General features: G+C 47.5%; 6 protein-coding genes across 6 annotated transcripts; 4 read left to right on the forward strand and 2 right to left on the reverse strand.

Annotated features, from left to right (window-relative positions):
• Window positions 1-519: 519 nt before the first annotated feature.
• On the forward strand, window positions 520-1310 carry N7520_003683 (alpha/beta hydrolase; the record flags this gene model as incomplete). The annotated part of the gene is made up of 2 exons (XM_057137618.1): window positions 520-927; window positions 987-1310. 2 exons carry the CDS (start codon window positions 520-522, stop codon window positions 1308-1310), a joined length of 732 nt encoding a protein of 243 aa, XP_056998083.1.
• Window positions 1311-2471: 1161 nt separating this feature from the next.
• N7520_003684 (transcription factor domain-containing protein) lies at window positions 2472-3972 on the forward strand (the record flags this gene model as incomplete). The annotated part of the gene is made up of 3 exons (XM_057137619.1): window positions 2472-2614; window positions 2664-2754; window positions 2806-3972. The coding sequence occupies 3 exons, from the start codon at window positions 2472-2474 to the stop codon at window positions 3970-3972; spliced, it is 1401 nt and encodes a 466-aa protein (XP_056998084.1).
• A 2598-nt stretch (window positions 3973-6570) lies between these two features.
• Window positions 6571-8416, reverse strand: N7520_003685 (FAD-binding oxidoreductase; the record flags this gene model as incomplete). The annotated part of the gene is made up of 4 exons (XM_057137620.1): window positions 6571-6723; window positions 6775-6956; window positions 7009-8062; window positions 8111-8416. 4 exons carry the CDS (start codon window positions 8414-8416, stop codon window positions 6571-6573), a joined length of 1695 nt encoding a protein of 564 aa, XP_056998085.1.
• A 1698-nt stretch (window positions 8417-10114) lies between these two features.
• Window positions 10115-13636, forward strand: N7520_003686 (uncharacterized protein; the record flags this gene model as incomplete). Its single annotated transcript, XM_057137621.1, has 9 exons — window positions 10115-10189; window positions 10244-10391; window positions 10445-10539; window positions 10592-11209; window positions 11261-11413; window positions 11464-12663; window positions 12713-12841; window positions 12897-13013; window positions 13067-13636. 9 exons carry the CDS (start codon window positions 10115-10117, stop codon window positions 13634-13636), a joined length of 3105 nt encoding a protein of 1034 aa, XP_056998086.1.
• Window positions 13637-14403: 767 nt separating this feature from the next.
• Window positions 14404-17666, reverse strand: N7520_003687 (uncharacterized protein; the record flags this gene model as incomplete). The annotated part of the gene is made up of 5 exons (XM_057137622.1): window positions 14404-14429; window positions 14477-15139; window positions 15184-16228; window positions 16293-16800; window positions 16921-17666. The coding sequence occupies 5 exons, from the start codon at window positions 17664-17666 to the stop codon at window positions 14404-14406; spliced, it is 2988 nt and encodes a 995-aa protein (XP_056998087.1).
• Window positions 17667-19057: 1391 nt separating this feature from the next.
• Window positions 19058-23200, forward strand: N7520_003688 (RNA dependent RNA polymerase; the record flags this gene model as incomplete). Its single annotated transcript, XM_057137623.1, has 4 exons — window positions 19058-19272; window positions 19347-19503; window positions 19560-20013; window positions 20070-23200. 4 exons carry the CDS (start codon window positions 19058-19060, stop codon window positions 23198-23200), a joined length of 3957 nt encoding a protein of 1318 aa, XP_056998088.1.
• Between the last annotated feature and the right edge of the window lie 323 nt (window positions 23201-23523).

The following is a 23523-nucleotide window of genomic DNA, read 5'->3' on the forward strand; positions in this document are numbered from 1 at the left end:
TTATGGGCATACCCCTGTGAAGAGCAAATTGGAGATTGGACAAAGATACCAGGCTAAGCCAAGTCCCAGGACGCTAAATGGGCCAGGCCATGGAGTTAGTTTCAGGACGGTTGACCTCACGGGAGATGATAGGCACACTCATATCCGAACTACTGGTGGGTCTCCCCAGATGTATCATTATTGATGGATACAAGCCGTGGCACGAGCCGGTGAAAGCCATTGAATCCACAATCGGCCCAGAAAGGGTTTAGTTCTGTCTTGGAATTGTAAATTAGTGCCCCTACACAGTTCGGAAAGCCGTCCGTGCGCCCGATAGGATTCTACGATGCATCTTAGACCAGAATGAGCAATTTGTTTGACGCTAGTCACTCATTCATGTATTCTCGGCATCTATATATCCGAACTACCCCCTCATCCGAAGGATGCCGCTAAAAACGAGCCCCTGAAATATGCTGAATGACCCAGCTTTTCAAAATCTTTTTTTTTTTCTTGTAGCTCTACCTCTACTTATATCTCAGTATGAGTAACCCGACATTTGTCTTCTCTCTCGGGGCCTGGATTATTCCTGCGGTTTACGATGCTACCCGCTCCCACCTAGACGCCCTTGGATTCACTTCTGTGTGCCCCGCTCATCCTTCGATCGGCGCTGAGCCACCCACTAAAACATTGTCTGACGATGTTGCCTCATTCCGTGAGGTCTTGGTGAAGCTCGCAGATGAAGGTCAAGAATTGGTTGTTGTGGGCCACTCTTATGGCGGAGTTGTTGCTTCCTGTGCCGTCGAAGGGCTGAACAAAGATGCTCGTATCAAGGAAGGCAAAACAGGTGGTGTCATCAAAGTTATATACCTGGCTGCATTTGCCATTGATAAGGGACAGAGCTTACTGGGTATGCTGGGTGGAAACTATCTGCCTTGGATGAAGGTTGAGGTCTGACTCTCCGCCAATACAAAGTAAATGGGTGAATGAAAAAACTAACCCAATATCAGGATGACTATGTCCTTGCAGATGGTGCCGGAGAGATTGGTTGGCAAGATATTTCCCTTGAAAAGCAAGAAAAATGGAATTCGCTGGCATTGCACACTTCCCGTCCGGTGTTTTCTGGCGAGTCAACATATGAGCCCTGGAGAGACATCCCCTGCGCCTATATTGTGTGTGAGCAAGATCATGCTCTTCCCCCTCCTTTACAAGAACTATTTGCTTCCAAGATGGGTGGCCCAGAGAATACCTACCGGCTTCCAAGCTCACATTCTCCATTTTTGAGTATGCCAGAGCGCCTGGCACAGCTTTTACAGCAGATTGTGAAGGCATAAGCAATTTGAATTATTACTTGGTCGGCTTTACAATCATAAATCATATTTATCGTGTCACAATCTCGTTTTAAATTGTTCACCTTGTGGCACACGCCTCATTCAAACCGAACCTTAATGAGAAAGCCACAAGAAGAACCTTAAACTTAGAAGCCAGCAACGAGTTCAATGTGCCCTCGTGTCTCTCAACGAATTATCTTATTAAAAACTCAAGTGAAACAAAACAAGTCTTCGATATTATACTAACGGAGATCGTAGACCTTGGATTTGTTTGGACGAATTCTGTTAAGACATTGGGTCGGAGACAATCTCAGCGTTCTAAAAGCGGCATGAGTTTTCTTTTAGCCCATGTATGTTCAATTGGAACAAAACATGAAATTTCGCGAATTTACCGTTATTCTGCCTGTAAGTTACAGGCCATCCTCATGTCTGTTAGCGTCTCGGACAGGGTGATTGCTTACCACCGCAAGCCGGACGGACATTTGAGGCCGCAGTCCGCTGCAGCCAATGGTATATGAGAAAAGGCTCCAGCCCCACTCATATCAGCCTTGTGCTTAGAAATGCGGTCTTGGTGGTCCGCGCCTCCGCCCCCACCAACCAGAACTAATAGCATTCTGTTTCCTCTTGTCGAACATCGTCATTATTTTTGTTACCACAGCGGCGATGCCTCCTACAGTAGCTAGTCCGCGTTCATGCCTTGAGTGTCACCGTCGCAAGATCAAGTGTGATAGATCGTATCCTTGTTCTTACTGCGTCAAGGTTAAGATCCACTGCCATTACCCTCCGCCAAGACGAAACCGAAACAAGACTGGTAGCCCTCAAACGAGCTCTGATGTTGTATATCGCATCCAGAGAGTAGAAAATACACTGCTTTCATTAGAACAGAGCCTTGTGGAAATAAGGCAATTGATACGACCAACAAACCCGTCGCAAATTTCGCCAATCAGTCAGACTGGACTCGAAGTTTTTCATCGAACGCAACCAAATCTATCATATATTGAACTGCAAAATGACTTCCAAACCCATGATACTACCGGTTCTGATGTGTCTAACCAGATATCCTGGCCATCTCCCACAACAATATCACTGTTATGGCAAATTTATCTGGAGAGAGTGGATTCAGTCCTGAAAATAGGTCACACTCCAACCGTTCAACGATTCGTCATGGGGTTTGCTCGAGATTTAAATCGCATGAGTATATCAATATCGGCGCTTATGTTCGCCATCTGCTATGCTGCCGTGGTGACCATGTCGGCAGAAGAATGCCTGGGCGAGTTTGATGAGAGTAAAGACAAGGTTTTGCAAAGGTATCAAACCTCCAGTGGATTGAAATAAATGACCGACTAACACTAGTAGATACCGGAATGGAGTTCAGACCTACCTTACAAAAGCCGATTTTCGCCAGTCATCAGATTTGATCGTCCTGCAGGCTTTCATGATTTACCTTGTAAGTCTCTCGAGCATATTCCCAGGCCTGCCAAAGGTAACAACGCATTAGATTTGTGGGAGATTTGACCACAACGGACCAGATGTTAAAAATCTCATTCCAGTGGCAATAAGTATCGCTAAAAAGAACGGCCTGCATGAAGAGAATCCCGGGCTAACGCTCTTTGATATTGAAATGCGCCGTCGAATCTGGTGGCATGTTTATATCCTCGACATTCGAACAGCAGAAGACTTCGGTGTCGATCCGCACATCCAGGAACCATCTGACCATTTTAAACTTCCGCTGAACATCAATGATTCAAATCTTCATCCGGACATGACCCAGACCCCACAAATAGATAACGGGAAAACAGAGATGATGTTCAGTCTTGTCAGATTCAAAATCAGCAACTTTGCCCGCCAAATAGTTTTCTCGAAAGACTTCTGCCAGCAAAATGGCCATGGAGTTCTCTCACCTCTGGAAAAATGCAAAGCAATCGACAACTTCAAGGATGCGATCGGAAGAGAACATCTTTCATACTGTGACAGCAGTATTCCATTGGATCATATCACTGAAATATCTAGTCGATTGATTCTTGCGAAGCTCAAACTCGCCGTGACTAAACCGCGAGACCGACTAAACCAGCACATCCTGAGCCAAGCATGTTTTCGCAATACCTGCGTTGACATATTGAAGCGTGCTCGATTTCTCAGTATATACGAGAAGGGGAAACAATGGCTTTGGCTATTCCAGACGTACCTTGAATGGGATGCGTTGATATATCTTCTCATCAACTTGTCTCTAGTGCCAATCGGCGATGGAGTCTTTTCGGCATGGAAAGTTGCTGAAGATGCTTATTATTATTGGAAGAACAAGAGATATGTTCACTTTGATGGTCGTTGGAAGCAAGTTGAGGAGTTTCGTTCGCAGGCTTTAATAGCCAGAGACATGTTCCAAAGGGCCCCAAGCTTGTCTGTACAGGTCTCTTGCCACGGGGAAAATCATGAACCATTTCCATCCCAGGAACATGATCCAAGTCTCCAGGCCGAAGCAACCGATTTTCAAAGGGATATCTCTAGCGCTTCGGTCTTTTCAGACGCTACCCCAGCCCTGCCAGAACCAAATCCGGCACTAGACATTCCTACCTCTGGAACAGGATGTCAATGGAGTGCATCGATATTTGAGCGATATTTTGAGCTATTAGACGCAGAACAGTCACAGGTAGCCCCGTGGATATGAATAAACTGGCGCGTTTTGGACCTGAAGTCTATTCTGGCACCTATCTCTTGGATGTTTCTGATAATATCTAGCCGTCGTCGTCTATCTTCAAAGTCTATACCTGAAGCTCGGAGCCTTGTCACCCATATTAATCAACTGGTCCGAAGTATACTGATAACCTCTATCAGCCTCCGCGTCCTTCTTCGTGTTCACTCTGCGACATATAAGATAATAGACCACCATAGTGACAAGCCCCAATCCAGCGAATACCAACACCAAAACGTGGCCCAGGCGATATCGTGGAGCATCTGAATTTCGATAAAAGTTTGACGCAGCAGCACCACCCATTGTACCGAAGCCAATTTGGAAAGCTATACCAATAGCTCGCTTCGAATTAGGTGCCCAGTTATTTGAAGACAGTGATAGGAGACCCGGGATAGCTATAAAACTGCTTAGTTAACGCGAATCAGCATATGCATGGGATATTGTACCTGAGTACATTCCACAAGCTGCAATAAAACACCCGGCATATGTCAAGCCAGGTAGGAAATTTGGAGGGACAACTGCGATAAGATATCCTACAACGATGGCAGTATAGCAGGCAAAAGTAAAGAAGCTTCGCTGGCCCGTTGTATCCGCAAATTAGCCCACTAGAATACAGGACATGGTAGCGGCTGCGTAAATTGGAATTGTCAAGAGTTGAGCGTTTGCGGCCGAATATCCTAGTCCGCTGATGGTTGGAAGGAATAGCGACAATGCATACACTGATACCGCCTGTTCAGGACGGGTTAATTAAAGCGATACCCACTGAGCATTCCTACTTACAACTCCCCAATATCCAACACAGTGGAGCCATGTCTGGAGACTCTTTATCAGAAATATTTTCAGAACGAAGGAAAAGGAGGAGACGAACTTGCCAATCCAGAACTGCATCTGTGAGATGTTTCCACTTGAAAGAGTACTCGCTTCCGAGTTGCGCATTTATCGAGGTCTTAATTTGTGGATAACTTAATGCGTCCAGAATAATCTTCTTTTCCTCTTCAGTAAGAAATGTTGCAGTGGCCGGCTCATCCCAGACGAAAAATTACGAGGCATCGGCGACCACTACTGTCAGAATGCCCTCCAGGATAAAGCTACCGAGATTTAGTAAGCGTAATGAGGTTATGATAAAGAGAATTCGTACATCCACCGCCAGCCCTCCAGGCCCCCAATACCATCCATCTTACTAATAAGATAGGCCAGGAGGCCAGAAAATGCGCCGGCCATTGAAGCAGAGGCAAAAATCAGAGCAAGTCTAAAATGGGCATTTGCACGTGGGTACCTATCTTCTGTGAGTAAAAGCATTGCGACAAGAGTTTGAGATATTACCAAAGGGAGAGATATAGAAAGCCAGACCAGGAACTGCAATAGACGTCAGAAAATATATCTACATGGTTAAAGTACAAGTAGTAGACATAGTGGCTCACAAAGACCTGCCTCAGCGTGACCTAGAGAGTTTTGACAGTCAGAACACTATTTAACTCGACTAGTCATGTCACTCACTGAGAAAAAAACCTAGCAGCAAGGAGTCCGGAGTAATTTCGCACAATCTCAGTCAAAGTCATGACAACACCTGGAGGTTTTTAGCTGTAGATCTGGATAGCGGATCACGTTATCCACCCCAAGCAACCATTATTGATGGAAGCCATACACTTGGCTTGAACCAGACCAAAAGGATATTGCAAACGGGCTCCGTGAATGAATATGGAAAGGAGAACACTGTAAGACAACTGGAAACACGTTAGTGGCACTAAGTTGCGCGCATTTGCACTCACCAGTTGTATTGGTTGCCAACCAGATTCAAGTCGGTGGCTAGTCCTTGAATCTTTGCATTTCCAATGCTACCTAGCTCTATGGGTCAACTCGTGTGCAATTCCAATGGTCAGGAGAAGGGCTTTTACCTCTGTCAAGGAAGCTCAGGGGGTACAGAATGGCTAGGATAGGGATCACTCGATAGTCGACTTTTCGAAGGATTCTGTTATATTCTGCTGGTAGAATTTCTACCAAGGCATCGTCTATTGGTTTAGCCACAGGTTTTTCGGGTGGTGCAATGTGGGCCGACTCATTATCATGATCGAATCGTGTAGAGTCCATCTCATTCTCTGGAAAAATGTGCTGGAGCTAGAGTGACCAAGGTCGAAGTGTGAGGAGTTTAAGGGTAACTTGATACTAAAGGTGTATACTGGAAGCAACTGAGTGTCTATTATTATCTTTCTGGGATCTCACGCTGGTTGGGGATATTGAAAACGTGGGGAAGGGGGAAGGGCTACGAATGCGAAGTTGCTGATCTCCGCTTTCTAGGTGATCTTCCCTTGCATGACTTCTTCTCCGGCCTCGGCGAGTTCGAGTGATGCAGCTCGGCGTCAAAGCCGGACTCTTGGCATTGTGATCAGTATCCCCCTCAACAATTATTTGCCTAGGTCGGCGGTGCCTGATGCAATTTATTCATGCTAAAAATACCCATGCTTTGTTTCATTTCTTCTATATACAGTGGGGAGATATTCAGTACATTGTCGTTGGTGGCTGGGAATCGAATATAACAAGCATGGGATCTTATTGGCCAATGGGTTGATTCCATTTTCAAGAATCTCTCTCAATTTCAAAGATTTTCCCAGGATTCAGAAGCCAGTGTGGATCAAGGGAACGTTTGATACCTCGCATTATATCAATTGTGTCCTCTCCCAGTTCCTTCTTCAGTGATCCCTTCTTGCCTAGACCAACACCATGTTCGCCCTGCATGTATATTAGTTTTCAAGTTAGATTTTAGGCAGGCAGATGTCATACCGTGCATGAGCCGTCCATTTCGAGAGCGCGATTCACCATATCATATACAACCTTCTCTACTCGTGCTTTTTCTTCTGGGTCTTTTCGATTAAACATGATACTGGCGTGGAAATTTCCATCGCCAATGTGTCCGAGGATACTAGCGAAAAGTCCGAGATCAACCAGTTCCTTTTTAGAGATTTCTGCAGCTATCAGTATAACACCCAAATTTGAAAGTATCGAATTTGAGCTTACCAATAATTTCGGGTAATCTGGATAGCGGCACAGCCACATCGGTCGACCAGACTTCAGAGCCTTCCTTGCGAAGCGACAACATACTCCACAGCGATTGCTTACGCGCTGACCAAAGATCATGGGCTTCTTTTTCGTCTTTGGCAAACTCAACAGATGAGGCGTGGTTACTCTTGGCGAGCAGCGTAGTTAGATTGACACTATCGGCGACACCAGCCTTGGTCCCAGAGAACTTGAAGAAGAGCGTAGGAGCGACATTCCACGATCGTCCAGTCCCACCCGCTCGATTGATCACATCCATCTGCACATCATCCAAGATCTCCATACATTGTACCGGGATACCCTTTTTGATCAACTGCATCGCAGTAGCTGCACAGTCCCGGATAGTTGGGAAAGCCATCACACCAACTCGGGTCTGTTCAGGGATAGGAGCCAGCTTCAAAGTAGCCTCTGTCACAATTCCCAAAGTCCCCTCCGAGCCCACAAACATACCCGTAAGATTATACCCGGCAGACGTCTTGCGAGGTCGTTTGCGAGTCTTGATAACCCGGCCATCAGCCAAGACAACAGTGAGATTAATCACCCAGTCCTTCATGGTCCCGTATCGCACCGCATTTGTTCCACTGCAATTTGTACCGACCATACCGCCAATCATAGCGGATGGGCCAGGGTCCACGGGGAAGAAAAGACCCGTATCCTTAATCTGCTCATTCAGATCCATCCATTGGATAGATGGTTGCACCACGATATCCAGATCATCCTCGTGGATAGCCAGGATCTTATTCATCATCGCAAAGTCGATCGTCATGCCGCCGTACGGAGCGGAGAAATTGGCCTCCAAACTGGATCCGCCGGAGTAAGGGACCATGGGCATTCGGTACTTATTGCAGACCTTGGCAATCTCCGAGACCTGTTCGGTGGAAGTCGGGTATGCAATTGCGACCGGAAGACGGTCAGCATTGAGAGTTGACCACTCCGAGTATCCGTGGGATTCAAGGTCCCCTTCCTCGGTGCTGACGGCATCTTCACCGAACTTAGCTCTTAGCTCGGCGATCGCCTATTGATTGTCAGTACACGGGACAATAATAGACTGTTTTCATCGTACTTTTTCAAAATCCTTCAATGATCCGTATTGCGCTTTTGTCGCCGGTTGTGTCTGGTTGTACGAGGCGAAGCCATAACCCAACCCCGCAGCAAATGCGGAGACAAGAAGTGTCCGCGTCGGAGTCCAAAAAGAAGGCCTCGGCGATGATCCAGAACTTGATGAGCTTTCTTGGTTGGTACTCTTCTGGGAAATTGAACTATTTGCTCGAATCTCTCTTCTAGTCAGAAGTTTTGGTGGGGAGATCCGGGGACAGCGGAGCATGCGGGGAGTGGAGAAGCCCCGAGGGACCACGAGCGTCGCTCTCATGGTGACGATAGATAGAGTCTAGTATTGGATGCGCTAGAAAAGAAGAATTTTAGAAACAGAAAACGCACGCAGGTTTTGCATCTCAAGTTCGGCTATTTCTTACGACATATGCAAGCTCGATGGTGCAGTTGTGCAAGCTAAGCGCGAATTGGATTTCCCCGCTTCGGAGTTCGGCCGATAGGATTCGCTCTCCTTCCGGGGGGATTTATTGCAGTGTTAATAGCATAAGAATATTTGATTAATTATGAATTCAAGTTCTAGGTCCAAAGTTCTAGGTCCGAGTAAAGAGTTGATTGTCTGATCTGCAACGAGAAAATCAGCAGTTTTGGAGCTTCTATTATGGTCTATTTATATCTGAGGGAATGTAGGGGGTGTAAACCCCATAGTACGTACTGAGCTCTTTATGACTATAGAAAATATATCTAGCTAATTGTGTACTTACATGTATGTAAATCCTCTAGAGAAAAAGTACCCAACTAGGAAGATGACTCTAGTCCTGAAGGTACTCCCGGAACAAAGCTCCGTCTTCTTGCTACGAGCAATTCATAAAAACCCCATTGGACATGAAATTCGAGTGAGGAGAACGCAGATTCTGCGCATTATGAAAGGCCTCTTATGCTTTGCATATCTTTTACAGGATCAATTAAACCCATTATCTTCTGGCCCAAGCTCCATTCGCTGACCATTCGCCGCATTATACCGGTAGTTATACCCCAATGGGACTTATGCTGGCTATCCAGTCAATTCACGTATCGAATCTAGGTTTCGATGTCTCCGATTTGATCCCAGTTCTAGCTATCTGTGTCGGCGGCGTCTGTGTGGCAGTTGTTTGCTGGCATATCCTTGAATTCCAACCCTCAACTGACGAACATCTACAACCCTTGTACCACTCTCCATCTTCGTTACTTGAGAGCCTGTCATTGTTATGGCTCCCATGATTGAACAGGTGCCCACAATGGGTGAGTACTTTGTCTTCCTTGTTCCTCCTTCGTGTATTGTCTTAAGTATACCGCGTCCGGCAAATACTTTGGCGTAGTAGAAGTTGTTTGGAAAATCGCGACAAGAGTCTGAGCAGCCGATAGCTGGGACCTTTAAGGGATACAACTTCATGTCTTCCTGCTGTTTGTCTCTTCGCCGTGCGGCTTGGATTGTTTCATGCTTTGCATTGATAGGATTTTCAGAAGCTGACATTGTTTTTGTTTTGTGCCAGCAACCGACGGAGAATCCCCACCATGAAAAAGCTCGCGAAGTGTTCGGGAAATATTGAGCAAATTTACCTTTTTCGTCTGGCACAACGAGTAGTCCGAATTTGATTCATCTTCGGTTGATTAACAAAAAAATCAATCGACGCCCACGAGCTTGCGAGCCATTAGACCCAACCCGGAGAGAAGTTGGAGTGACACAATGTCTCCAAGCAGATCACGTGCGAAAATATTAAAAAGACAAAAAGAAATGGAGCATCGGCGAATTGAACGCCGGACCTACTCTATGCAAAAGAGTCATCATACCACTAGACCAATACCCCAATCAGATGCTAGTATGATATCATTTTTATTCCATAATTTCAACACTTTTAGACGTTACCAGTCAGCTTTTTCCGTCGTTGACAGGGCAACCACATCAACACGGTTCTTGCAATCCGCGACAACTGTAAGAGAACTACTAACCTAGGTAGCATCGTAAATCCAGACATTGGAAATGTCTCAAGATTTGACGCGTCTAGTACGTGAGATCGAGCGGATCGTGACTGCTCCCTATGTACCATCGCTGCAGGTACGGTGTGAGTTGACTGAGTAAAGAATATTGGCTGACATCATGCCCATACAGGATTTACATGAGCTGGTGCAGAGCAGTCCATCTTCATTAGTCAAGTGCTGGGCGCTTCAAAAACCTTGTCAGATTGGACTTCTAGCGGATGTGCTGGTAGAGAGCCTTTCGCGGTCGCGAATCGCTCTTCCGCTACTTTCTACCTTTGGTGAGAAGTGGGTATTTCCCTCTCATGGGAAGCTTGTTAATGATGGACGTTAGCTTTCGAGGTCACCTTCCGAGATGCAGTTCTCCTTCGAAATCCAGCGATTCTGGATGCACTTTTAGAAAAGGCCGCTTGCAGTGGTGAATCTGAGGTGAATCGATTTCTTGGCGTCGAGAATATATAACATGCTAATGAATAAGCAGTATCGGCTGGCATGTATCAATTTGCTCTCCAGCCCAGTTCCAGGAGGCCTTGTGCCCCCTGCTCGACTTGCCAATCTCATCACAAGTCTTGTATCTGCAATGTCCAGCAATCCAAGTGCAGACACAATCGCTCCATTGCACACCCTGATGAATGGCCTTCAAGGGTGCTCGCTTATCCAGCATGAGGTTCCGACCGAGGTTATGTCTAATATGCAGATTGAATTTACGAAGACCCTACGAAATCTAGACGACCACATGGGCAACCTCCTGTGTCTCGCAACCTTTGCACGGATTGCTTCAATCAGAACAGATGGTCTTACTAATAGACACGGACCAGAACCTCCATCTTGGCTTCTCAATATTCGGCATTTCTTTGGACCTAAACGAGGCCTGAAAACACTGGACTTGGTCGTTCTCCGAGTCATCCTTGCCTGTTCATCACACTACAACAACCTGACTTCGCCACAAGCAGCTGAAAGTATTCGCCTAGCCATTTGTATTGCCGATGGCATTGAGCCGGAGCAAAAACAGATTTGGATATCGCAAAACCCCTCTAAGATTGCTAAGCTTTGTGAAAAAGTTGCAAGAGATGGACTTGACCGAGAGATTCAGATGGTGGTAAGTTGGTTTTCACCCATTTTGGATGGATACGAGCTGAACTATTTTCAGGGCATTGCCTTTCTACTGTGTCTTCTTCCTGCAGCAAATCTCCCCTCTCATGTCCGAGAACTTGGGTTGCATGTTCTTGTTTCCAAGGGTAGTAGAGGAGTAATGGGAATCATGCCACCTCCTCTCATTCAACGCATGGCAGAATCGCTGGCTGTGAGCTCACCCATTTTCTTGATATTGTCTATCATTCTGACTCTGAATAGTCCTCCGAGAAGTCTGCCGTTTATCACCTCTTGAGATTCATTTTCGAAGTTGTCCAAGAGGGTGATATGCCTGGTCGGAACTCACTTTCGGATTTGCACTTGGCCAACCTGATACTTGCAGGATTCCAGGCATCCCAATCTCCAGTATTGGTTGACGCTCTTCTAGATTCAGTCTCCACTAGAGAATCCGTCCTTGGTCTGCTTAGGAGTTTCCCAGCCATGTCTAACCAGGCTCAGTGTCAGGGGCAAGAGGCATGCTCTTGTGCTAAGAAAACACAGCAGAATCAACTTTTGATCAACTTGTTCGATATTTACTTTGCTGCCGCTCTTTCGAGGAGTGGGAACAATAAAGAGATCTTGGTTATGAAGTCTTTTGTTGGACATTCTGCGAAAATACTCACTGGCGGCGGTTGTTCATTCTCGGAATCCAAAATTGAAGATTTCCGGTATTCAGTTTCTCTGCGCAGCAGGCAGGGCTTTGCATCAATTGAATATTCAGCTCGGGATTGGCGGTCCGGGGTCGCTGAGACAATGGTCCAAGATGCTCAGAACTCCCGTGACAACATGACAAAGAAGATTGAGGAGATCTGCGTCGACTTGGAACGTCGCTGCTATGAGGTTGAAGGTCCTCTGCGTCTTGCTGAGAAAGAGAGAGACCGCTACATCTCCGAATCCGAGCAGCTTAAACACCAGAATGATGATCTAGAAAAACAACTGGAGAATTCATCTAATGCAATCATGGATCTGCAGCAAAGGTTTTCCTGTCTAGAGGAACATGCCGAAAACGCTTGTGCCCGTGTCGAAGAGATGTCTACCGCACTGGACTCTGCGCGGCAAGAACTAGTCGAGCAGCGACGCCTTGCCGAAGAAGCCACCCATCGCGAGCAAGGGAACGCTCGGGATCGGGAGTTGGATTTACTTGCAACTTGCACTGAAAGGGATGATCAGCTTGAAGAGCAACAGGAGAAGTTGAACTACCTACAGTCCGAGAATTTGCAGCTACAGCAGATCTTGGAAGAAAATTCTAAAAAGCAGGACATATTAAATGAGAAATATGCCTCTTTGATGAATGAGCTTGCTGAGAATAAAGACACGTTGGAAGCAAACAAAGCTGTTTGCTCCAAAAAAGATAATGAAATTCAAGAGCTCTTGGCGGAGACCAAGCTCATGCAGATGGAGATCCGAAATATGAAGACAATGGTAAGACTTCTTCATTCTGGGACAAAGATTATACACTGACATTGAAAAGATTGATGAGCAGAATATGGAATCTAGAAGACTGTGCTTTTCGTTGCAAGAAGTGGAAGAGAAATCCAGGCTTGAAATAGCAGCCAAGGAACAACGATATACAATGGAGCTTTCAAGAGCCGTGTCAGAGGTATGTAGTCTTCTCGACTTTTCTCCCATTTTTATTGTACTGACAAGAGCAACAGATCCAAACCCACAAGGAGGAGATCAGCCGTCTGCATACGGCAATGCAGCTCGCCGCTCAAGAAGCCTCCAAAGAACATGACTCTAAAGACAAACGTATCCACATGCTGGAGAAAAAGGTTGGGTTACCCATTAAGCTCATCAACATTGTGTTTGACTCACAATTACATAGGTTCAATCCCTTCGAGATGAGCGGGCCAACAAAGCTCGCGAGTTTTCTGAAGCACAGCAACACATAGGCAGGTTGATGAACGTCATGGGGTTTAACGCCAAACCAATGGAGCCTCCCGTTTCTACTCAAGGCCCGCAAACCGAAGGTAGCGAGCGAAGACATTCAAAGAACATGCGCCAGCCGTTTGATGACGATGAGAGCCAACTAGCCGAATCTCTCGACGAGCTCGCTGCCAATGTCAGGGGTCCCAGCCCCAAACGTCCAAAAGCCAATCAACGCTCCATGAACCCGAGCACGCTGCAACCGCCCAAGACACCCACCAATGGGCCTTCTCAACAAACTTGCCCTGAATCCACCGTCCGGTACACTCGTCAACCTCTTGGACAAACGGACACTAATAGTCCTCGCAAATCACAGTCAAGTCAGGCTTTCATGAAAGCCCGGCATCCCAACGAGAATCATCTTCAGAGCGTTGATTTAAATATGGATTTATTGGTGACCTCACACAGTCAAGAGGAGCAAGAAGAGTTTAGTTTGGCCGCAACGGGTTACCTGTCGCTGCGGTCGTAGACCGTGGCGTCAGATAGGCCCCGTCCGCGCTCCCTTGAAGGGAGGCAATGTGTCTGTATTGTAGTGGATTCTATATACAGAGGGAAGGTGGGAGGGACAAAATTGACACTTGACTGCCTGAGAGATGACGAGCTACGAGCTACCCGCAGAGGCCATCAAATGACTCTCGTGAGGCAGTTGTAGGAGGAAGAGGCCCTCGGAAATGTCGGTGTAGATATCACGTGAGGCTACAGACATGGTGAGGCTACAGGCATTGTGAGGCAACCCCAATAAAACCACTCCCTTTATTGGTGACCTCACACAGTCAAGAGGAGCAAGAAGAGTTTAGTTTGGCCGCAACGGGTTACCTGTCGCTGCGGTCGTAGACCGTGGCGTCAGATAGGCCCAAATGACCCGGGCCAAACTAGGATGGTGGAGGGGACGGTGGTGGAAGCAGCAGAGACAGCGGGGCCGGGGAGCCTGTCTGGAACTGGTGGTTGAGCTTGTAAAGGACTGACGCATTCGTCGTAAAATAGACCCTGAATGCCTCCGAGGTCCATCTCCCTAGCATCTGAATCTGGTCGTCGAGTATCCCACTATCGTGCGCATGCTGAGCCGCACCCTTCCGAAAGCTGTGACCTGAATATCCGTGTGTCGGTATCCCAAGTGCTCTTAGCTTAGTAGATAAGGTCGAGAGGAAGTTGTTGCGGCTAAATGGTCTTCTGCCGAAGGAGAACAATGGGGCGTCGGGCCCTTTGGGGTCGAGAAGTAGCAGTTTCCGAAGGGCGTCAACTGGGCATGCGCCGTCTCCCGTCTTTGCAAGAATAATTTGCACCCCTTCGTGACGGCGGTCCGTCTTACTGCGCTTGAGTGTGAGTTGCGCGTGGTCTAACGAGGGCGAGAGTCTGACGTCTGAGCGCGTTAACTTTGTGGTGGAGAAGATAGAACGTGTGCGGAGGTCTTCAGTCTTATAGGTAAATTCTCCGAGGCGGAGAAACCCAGCAAATGCTACCCGACACGCGGTTGCGAAGTTCAGGTCGTCTAGGAGGTTCGCAGTCATCTCTAAGGGACGTAACGGGAGTGTGGCGAGGCCTGCGGATAGTTTCGTGATAGTGTCACGCGAAATCGGTTTTCTGAGCCGTACTTTTGTCATGGGATTGAGTCTTCTCGCGCCGTCTATAAGACGTCGGAAATGCTTATTATCAAAGAGTTTATCGTCAAGGAAGTTGTCGATATGGTAGGCTCGGAGAGCGGCTAGGTCGGCGAGTGCGGTATCAGGCTTGACGGCCTTTTGACTAGCGTTACCAAGAAGTCGTGCGCTTAGCCATGAGGTCAATGAATGCCTTGAAACTGGCCACGCGGATAGATTCTGTAGCGCGCAGTGCTTTTCGTAATTACGCTGAACGGAGAGGTAAACGGAACGTGTGTTAGCGCTGAGTCCGTTCCAGAGCAGTTTCAGGTGGCCTGCATTGAGCTGAGGAGCTCGTGAAGAGAACCACGCGGGCGGTTCAATACCGAGAGGTCCTGCCAGTGGGGACAAATGTTAGCAATGTCTTCAAGATTATTACGTGAGAGCGCATCTGCTAATGTATTTTCCCGGGAGGGGAGCCATAGTGGCACGATGTGGATGTCTCTCGCCGCCGCTAGGATAAGTAGGCTCTTTAGAGGTGCGTTAGGCGGACCATGAAGGAAGCCTTTCTTGAGTCCCATGTGCGCTGTGGAGCTATCCGTGTGGATAACGAGAGTATGATGGAGCCAATGGTGGCTGAAGAGTAGGAAGCCTTGGAGGATAGCGTCTACTTCTTGAGTATTGATGTGCGCATGTGCGTCTTGAGCAAGGGCCAATGTGGCAGCATTGCTTTGATGAAGCTGGTGACAATGGGCCAGCCAGCAGTCTAATGTAGACTTGGATGAGAAGAAGAAGAGCCCCTGGCCTATACTAGAAGCATCTGTGTAGAGATGCGTGATAGTGCGGCGGCAAGGGTCAATGAGGAGTACGCCGTTGAAGAGAGACAAGGAGTCCCTCCACCATTCCAAATCGTCACGTACCTCGTAGGGGATACGGCGGCGCGCGCTACTCCCATGTGGGAAAACGGCTTGGAAGGAGTATAGAGACTGTAGCCTTGTTCTCCCTAGCCGGACAACTCTTGAACAGAAGGCTAATAAGCCTGCGAGGCGCTCTGTTTGCTTGAGTGAGAGACTCACTGCCGTCAGACAAGCTGCGGCGTCCAATGTGGCGCGGCACAACTTTTCTGGTGGCAGACGAGCTTCCATTGCAATAGAGTCGATCTGGATACCTAGGACTGTAACGCAGGTCCCTTGCTGGTCCTTTTTGGTATTGCGGGGGATACGTAGGTAGTCGGTGACCCTGTTGTAAACCTCGTCGAAGGGACCCGTGGGCTCGGACACCGAGGGAGACCGGGCAATGACGATGAAGTCGTCTAGGTAATGATTGATATGGAATGCAGGTAGGTGGCATTGGAGTATCCAATGGAATGCCTCGGCGAAGAGATTGAACAGAAATGGGGCCGTTGCGAGGCCAAAGGGGAGACAGCATTCGACGTAAGTCGAGTCATTCCACTGGAAGGTGTTGGTTATCCTCGGCAACGGGGACTATTCGGAAGGCGTCCTTGATATCCCTCTTGATGATTGTGCAACCTCGGCCAGCTTGTATGACCTGCTCGTAGATATGATCGATTGTCATGTATTCGATCGCTGACCAGGAGTCCGGTATGCCCTGGTTAAGGCCCTGTCCAGGCGGCCAAGATAGGTCATGGATGCGGCGCCATCCCCCATCGTGCTTAGGAACCAACCCAAGCGGTGAAACAAAGGAGGGCCTAGAGGCTAGTCTAACACGGCCGAGGTTGAGGTCTTCTGCTAGTTGGGCCGTGATTATGCCGGGTTCGTGTATGTGATGGTTAGAGGAATAGCGAAACTGCTTCTTGCCCCTATAGCCAACCTGGGCACCGTAGGTCAGAATCCCAGCGATAGTGGAGCCCAGATCGCCTGGATAGTAGCGCAGAAGATTGCTCCAGCCTTTCGCATTGAGTGGTGACGAAGAGGATTGTAATCTTGGGAGCTCTGGGTTGAACACGGGGTATTGAATAGCAGTGTTTGGTCTAGGTGGTTGCCCCTGCGGTGTGAGGCTTAGGGACAAGGGGTTAAGAACAACGTTGCCGGTGTCACTAGTGCAGTTCTCAAGAGCTATCGCTTGCTACTTCTTCTTGCGGCAGGAGGAGGCACCATGCTCGCTTAGGCCGCATGCCGTGCACTCATGACGTCTCTTGCAGCCTTCCCAGGAGCACCCTATCGTATTGAACTTATCGCAAACCTCTGTCTCATTATTCGAAGACCTGGTATTCCTGGCTTGACGAGGCCGGGCTGGAGGATTTGTTGGTGACTTCGCAGGTAGGGTGAGATTGTGGCGGAGGTATTTCTCGCGAAATGGGCCCGTGACCAGGTAGTTGTCCGTCGATAGCTCTCCTTTATCCAGTATGTATTGGTGGAAATTAAGGGCAAGTGGGAGAACTGCTTCCGACCACTGATAAGTCTGAGCGAAGTCCAGGATCTGCCTCATAAACATGAGGAGGTTGGGAATTGCCTTAGGATGTTTCTCGCCGAAGAGGTACCCTACAACGGCCAGATAGGCAAGAAAGCAAGTCGTCCATATCCGAGAGTTAGGGCCCCAGTCCTTAAGCGACGCTGCTGCCTTCTTGAAGCCCACTGTGCCTCCCGATTCGGTCATTTTGAAGACTCTATCCTCCTGATCTAGCTCGGTGACTGACTTCTCTTTGAAGCGTATAAGTTCAGTCGCCTTCAACTTCCTCTCGAAGACGCGTATAAGAAGGGCGGCGGAGACACCCGGAAATATGTCGATGAGTGATTTGACCTCAGGGGGAGGCTCACGGTTTTCTTCGAGATTATCGTCATCTTGCAGGTCCACATGAGGTCTTCTGCGGCGTAGATCGGTCTCTGCTACATCCAATTCAAGGCGTCTAGCCCTGTATTTCTGTATCTGCCCTAACCAACTGGCACGGTCTGCCGCACCCATAGTCTCCCAAATGTGGGCCGGTGGCCAAGCGGAGTCGAGCGGGGCAGGAGTGACACTGCTGGACTGGCTGAATGTCATGGTGGAGAGAGATATAGTCAAGGCTTATCGATGCTGTTGCCATAGGGAAGGACGTGAAACACAAAATTGACACTTGACTGCCTGAGAGATGACGAGCTACGAGCTACCCGCAGAGGCCATCAAATGACTCTCGTGAGGCAGTTGTAGGAGGAAGAGGCCCTCGGAAATGTCGGTGTAGATATCACGTGAGGCTACAGACATGGTGAGGCTACAGGCATTGTGAGGCAACCCCAATAAAACCACTCCCTTTGGAATTCTCTAAAGATTTCCTTTTCAGCAGTACAGCTTTCTCTGGATCAAATGACCCACTCGGCCCGCAATGAACTTACGCATATGTCCAAGTAGCGTTTTCAATTCATTTCGTTCCTGAATTTTCCTCTATTTTGGGCTTCCATCGTCTCTGAGTATCAAATTAAATTAGATGATCACGAAGCAAAGATAAAGACCAAAACAAAGGGCAATACCGCGGCCTGTCCCCTCCTTGGTCTCTCAGTTTACTGCAAGTACCCAAGTAATGTAGAGGGAGACTGGTCCTACGTCCCGTAGCTTTCTAGTTAGACAAAAGACCAGTACTATGGCATTCTATTCCTTCTATGTATATACTATATAGTATACCTAGCGATTCTCTACAAATGTAACTATATTGATCTTAACATAAATTAATGAGGTGGCTCTGCTCATATGGTTAATTAACGCTTACCTATATCAGTGTTGAAATAACAAGACATAAGAATACTTATAGGGATAAGTAGCCGAAATTTACGTTCCTTTCACTTCATCTTTTGTTGCCTCTTATTTTACCCTAGATGTTCCCTTTTTCTCATTTGAATCCTTGTGATTGACCATCTTCACCGCCATATTCAATGTTCATTCTCTTATCATATGAGTGCATGATATCTTTTGGATCGCATGTAAGAATCAAAATTGTATACCTGACCTCAGTTCAGAGCCTTTCTTAGCATGAACAAGTTCACGAACTGAAGTGTTGCCTCTCTCTTACATATTAAGTGCTTGCATTTTCAGGGACTCGACTGAGATCTTCTGTATTGTTCACTCTGGAATATTTTTTTCCACAATTGCGATATCATCTTACAGGTGGGACTAATCAAGTGAAGAGAGCATATTTCTTAGAATAGCTTTGCTTCATCAATGAGCATGCCGAGCCAACAAGCAAGTCTCCTTTTTCAACACTTTTAAGAGTCTAGAAGGTCTAACCTATCAGCATCTACCTCAGAATCGCACCTTCAACGGTAATACACTCCCGAGGCCTCCCTTACCATCTACCTTCCTACCACTATACCCCGGATCACATAATGTTTCGCCGTTCCTCACCTGCTCCCTTGGCTCCGCCTGTGTGGATGACATGGCGGAGCTGGGAATCAGTGGCCTTGGGCATCTCAGGCCTTCCGAGGGAGGCCAACACTTACGTTCTATGGGAAGCCTTCTCCAAGGAAGGCAACATCTTCTCCATTGATATTTTTGAGGACCGCCAAGGCAGACGATCAAGCCGTGGGCGAATTCGCTTCAAGTACGTCTACTTTGTTTCTCATTGACATCTATAGTGATATCTATCATATCTTCATCCTGCTAATTATACTTTAGACCTCCTCCTGAAAAAGAGTTCTGGTCGGATGGGAGCTATCCCGTGAAGCTGCGAAGTGGCCTAACCTGCCACCTCCAGCTTAGCATTCAGTTGAATTCTCAAGATCCGTTTGTACCTAGCCCCGCTCGCGAGGGAGTACTATATCCGGCGGAGATGGTAAGGTTCCAATCTCCAATCCCAAGCAGGCTTCTAACATTCTCATCTACTTCCAGGAGCTTAATGTTTCCAAGTTGAACATCGGAGTCTGCCCAAAAGAGAATTCATTCTGTACATTGCGCTCTTTTGAACAGTCGGATTCTCTGAAAGCTGTTCTTGATGTTAAGAACCGGTCGCTCTTTATCTATTTCAAGTTGGCGATCCGTCAAACTGGGGTGAAAACTCAGGGTCCTCTTGGATCTCCTTCATTGTTTAGGATTCGAGTCAAATTTTTCGAGCTCTCTAAGGTTTGGAAAATGAAAAACAATGACACCGGCGACCCTTCATATGTCATCGTCCTCAATGCACCTCCTGTCATCCACCGCCAAGCTAGAAGTCCTACATTTGGTTCGGAAATCACCTGGAGATCTTCCGATACATGGCTTCGTCAGACATCTGTGGTCCACAATCCATTGTCCCAGGGAAGCATCACTACCAATCTGCGCAAGTCTGGTCAGATCATTGACATGGGTAAGTCCCCTTCATCCAAGCCCGCAATTTCAATCTAATCAATATTGTTCTTGTAGGTCGATGGAATGTATTCAAGATCACCTTCTCTACAGCCGATGTTACGAATTTGGAGGTCATTCATGAGATCTTTAAGGATCACAATATCATCATCAAAGATGGAAGCAAACTGACGGAACCCACTGAGCGCCCCCAGGCAGTGTGGCGGTGGATTGATCACACAGAGTCCAAGCATGGCTCCATGCTCGGCAATCTGTATGATCAGGATTTTGTGCCCTTACCATTCCCTATTCGTTATCAACTTGAGGTATGTCTCTCACATAGATACTTCTCAGAGTTTGCAATGACCAAGGAGTTTCTCTTGAAACTCGTGGCTGTTGGAGAGGCTCAAGCTCAGAAGCTTCTGGAACATGTGGCCACAAATAGGAAGAAGTATCTCGACCCAATGGAGATTTTCAATCTCCAGTATTGCAAAGGTGTGAGTGACGCCAAGATCAAGAAACACTGTTGTTTCATGCGCACAGCCAGAGTGACTCCGACAACAATTTACTACAATACACCCACAGTGGACACTTCCAACCGTGTGACTCGCCGCTACATTGAGTTTGCGGACCGGTTTCTGCGTGTTCGATTCACAGACGAGGTAACTCAAGGTAGGATTCACTCCAGCTTCAACGATAGCAATGATGAAATCTTCACTCGCATCAAGAGAACCTTGACTAGGGGCATCACAATTGGTGATCGTCACTACGAGTTCCTGGCTTTCGGAAACTCGCAGTTCCGTGAACATGGGGCCTACTTTTTTGCGCCCACTCCAGATCTGACAGCCGCTCATATTCGGGCATGGATGGGCCAATTCAATCATATTCGGAACATTGCCAAATGTGCTGCACGACTGGGTCAATGTTTCTCTACTACTCGTCCTGTTTCTGGATGTCCAGTGGAAATTCAGATGTGCGAGGATCTCGTCCGCAATGGGTATACCTTTTCTGATGGAGTCGGGAAAATCTCCAAGTTTCTGGCAGAGATGACTATGAACGAACTGAAAATTAAAACCCTGACAGGTAAGCCCCCTTCTGCCTTCCAGTTTCGGCTTGGAGGATGTAAAGGCTTGCTGGTTGTTTCGTCGGTTCCTCGGCCAAAGGAAATCCATATCCGCCCAAGCCAGTTTAAGTTTGAAGCCGAGGCGGCTGGACTGGAAATCATCCGCTGGTCTCAGTATTATACAGCAACTCTGAACCGTCAAATAATCCTCGCACTATCAGTTCTCAGGATATCTGACAGGGTTATTCACAAGAAGCTGAACATCATGCTTGAAGATTTGAACATTGCCATGGGCAACGTTGAACCTGCAATTCGCCTTCTTCATAAGTATGTTGATCCTAACCAGATGACCATCAATCTCGCTCGAATGTTAAGTGAAGGATTCATGCAAACAAATGAGCCATTTGTCATTTCGATGCTTCAGCTTTGGAAAGCATGGCACTTGAAAAATCTCAAGGAGAAGGCTCATATTGTCATTGACCAAGGTGCAATCCTTTTTGGCTGCATGGATGAAATAGGAGTCTTGAAGGGCCAGTTTGAAAAAAAACTCTCTCTTCGGAATTCCTCCTACGATCAAAAAATTGCTGCTCTTCCAGAGATCTTTTTGCAAGTCTGCCGCTTGGAAAAGGGCGGAAAGCCTGAGGTAATTAAAGGTCTCTGTATTCTAGCCCGAAATCCCACTCTCCATGCGGGTGATATTCGAGTCGTGAATGCCGTCGACAAGCCAGAGCTGAGATATCTCTATGATGTCGTTGTTTTACCACAGACTGGGGACCGAGATCTCGCTAGCATGTGCTCCGGGGGAGATCTCGATGGTGACGACTACATGGTATTCTGGGATCAAGATCTCATCCCGGAGAACTGGTTCATGAATCCAATGAGATACCCCAGCAACAAAGCCCCGGACTTGGAGCACGATGTCACTGTAGACGAGATCACATCTTTCTTCGTGACATACATGAAGAATGACAGTCTTCCTCGAATCGCTCACGCCCACATGGCCCTCGCTGACAGGCTCGAGGGCGGTGTTCTTGAAGAGAAATGCCGGAAACTTGCAAGATTACATTCCGATGCAGTCGACTACATCAAGACAGGCAGTGTCGCGAATATGAACCGCGATTTGGAGCCTCAATTCTGGCCACATTTTATGGAGAAGAGACACAAGCGCCCGGAACAGATCTACAGATCGGGAAAGATCCTAGGTCAGATTTATGATGCAGTCGAGACTAAAGACTTTGCGCCAACCCTCAATCTACCATTCGATAATCGAATCCTTGAATGTGAGCTCGTTCCCGCCAGCGAAAAATATCTCCAATTGGCAGCAGATCTTAAGGTCGATTACGATACCGCCATGCGTCGCATTATGGCACAGTTTGACATCAAAACCGAGTTCGAGGTCTGGTCTACATTCGTGATGAGCCACAACTGCCTCTGTCGTGACTTCAAGATCCATGAGGATATAGGTCGCGTATCTGGGACCCTCCGAGAGGGCTTCCGGCAGACATGCTATGAAAGAGTTGGTGGACGAACGTTCGAAGAAATCGCCCCTCTTGCTGTTGCCCTCTATCGGGTGACGCACGAAGAGATTACATCTGCAATACAGGCTCTAGAGAATCCCACTCATGATGACTACGACGATGCGGAATCATTCGTTAGCGATGGAGGTGGGAAGTCACAGCTACCGCTTATCAGTTTCCCGTGGATCTTTCATAAGTTACTCGGCAGGATAGCGATAGGGAAATACAGGATCCCAATTGCGGAAGAGGTAGCCAATGGAGCCTCACGGCGTGCCAAGACTAAGATTTACACCCAAGAGGAGGTCAAGATGATCATTGCTGGATTGAAGGACCTCGCTACTGAGATAAACCCTGAGGATGAGCCTCTGGTTCACAAGAATCCTGCTCAAGGTTGTGACGCAGTGAATAGTCATTCTCGCATACCTAGCTTTGAATCAGGTGTTCATGTTGAGGGATCCCAGGAGAACAAAGCGGCCGAGCTAACCCCTGGCATCAAATCCCACGAAGCAGGTGATACTGATGAGGAAGGAGGCAAGGGGAACGGAGATATTACCGAAATTACCAAGGAGAAGGGGGATGTGGAACCTAATGCTCTTGATGATTTGCTTCGTCTGATCGATGGTGATTGAACGATGCGTTGACAGGGAGCATGATCACAGGCGAAGCAAGTTGTCGATTCCCTGTCTCCTCTCATTTACATTGTTTTTCTGTTTGCTTAACCAATAAATCGCAAAAAAAGCCAAATATAAGTGTGGATGAGCTTTCTGTCCTTCCTATAAATCACGGGTACAAGTCTGTTAAGGAGGTGGAAATGAAAATGTAGAATGAGTATTATTTGTGTGTAGAACATAATAACATGGAGGGTATTTCCAACATAATCTGTGACGCCTGTAGTAACACCTACATCTGAATCCCAAAGACCAAGGCATGATAGGACCGAATAAATCAATTA

The sequence above is a fragment of the Penicillium odoratum genome (assembly GCF_028828045.1).
Source record: "Penicillium odoratum strain IBT 22623 chromosome Unknown utg000003l_segment0_segment0, whole genome shotgun sequence".
Classification (NCBI taxonomy): Eukaryota; Fungi; Ascomycota; class Eurotiomycetes; order Eurotiales; family Aspergillaceae; genus Penicillium; species Penicillium odoratum.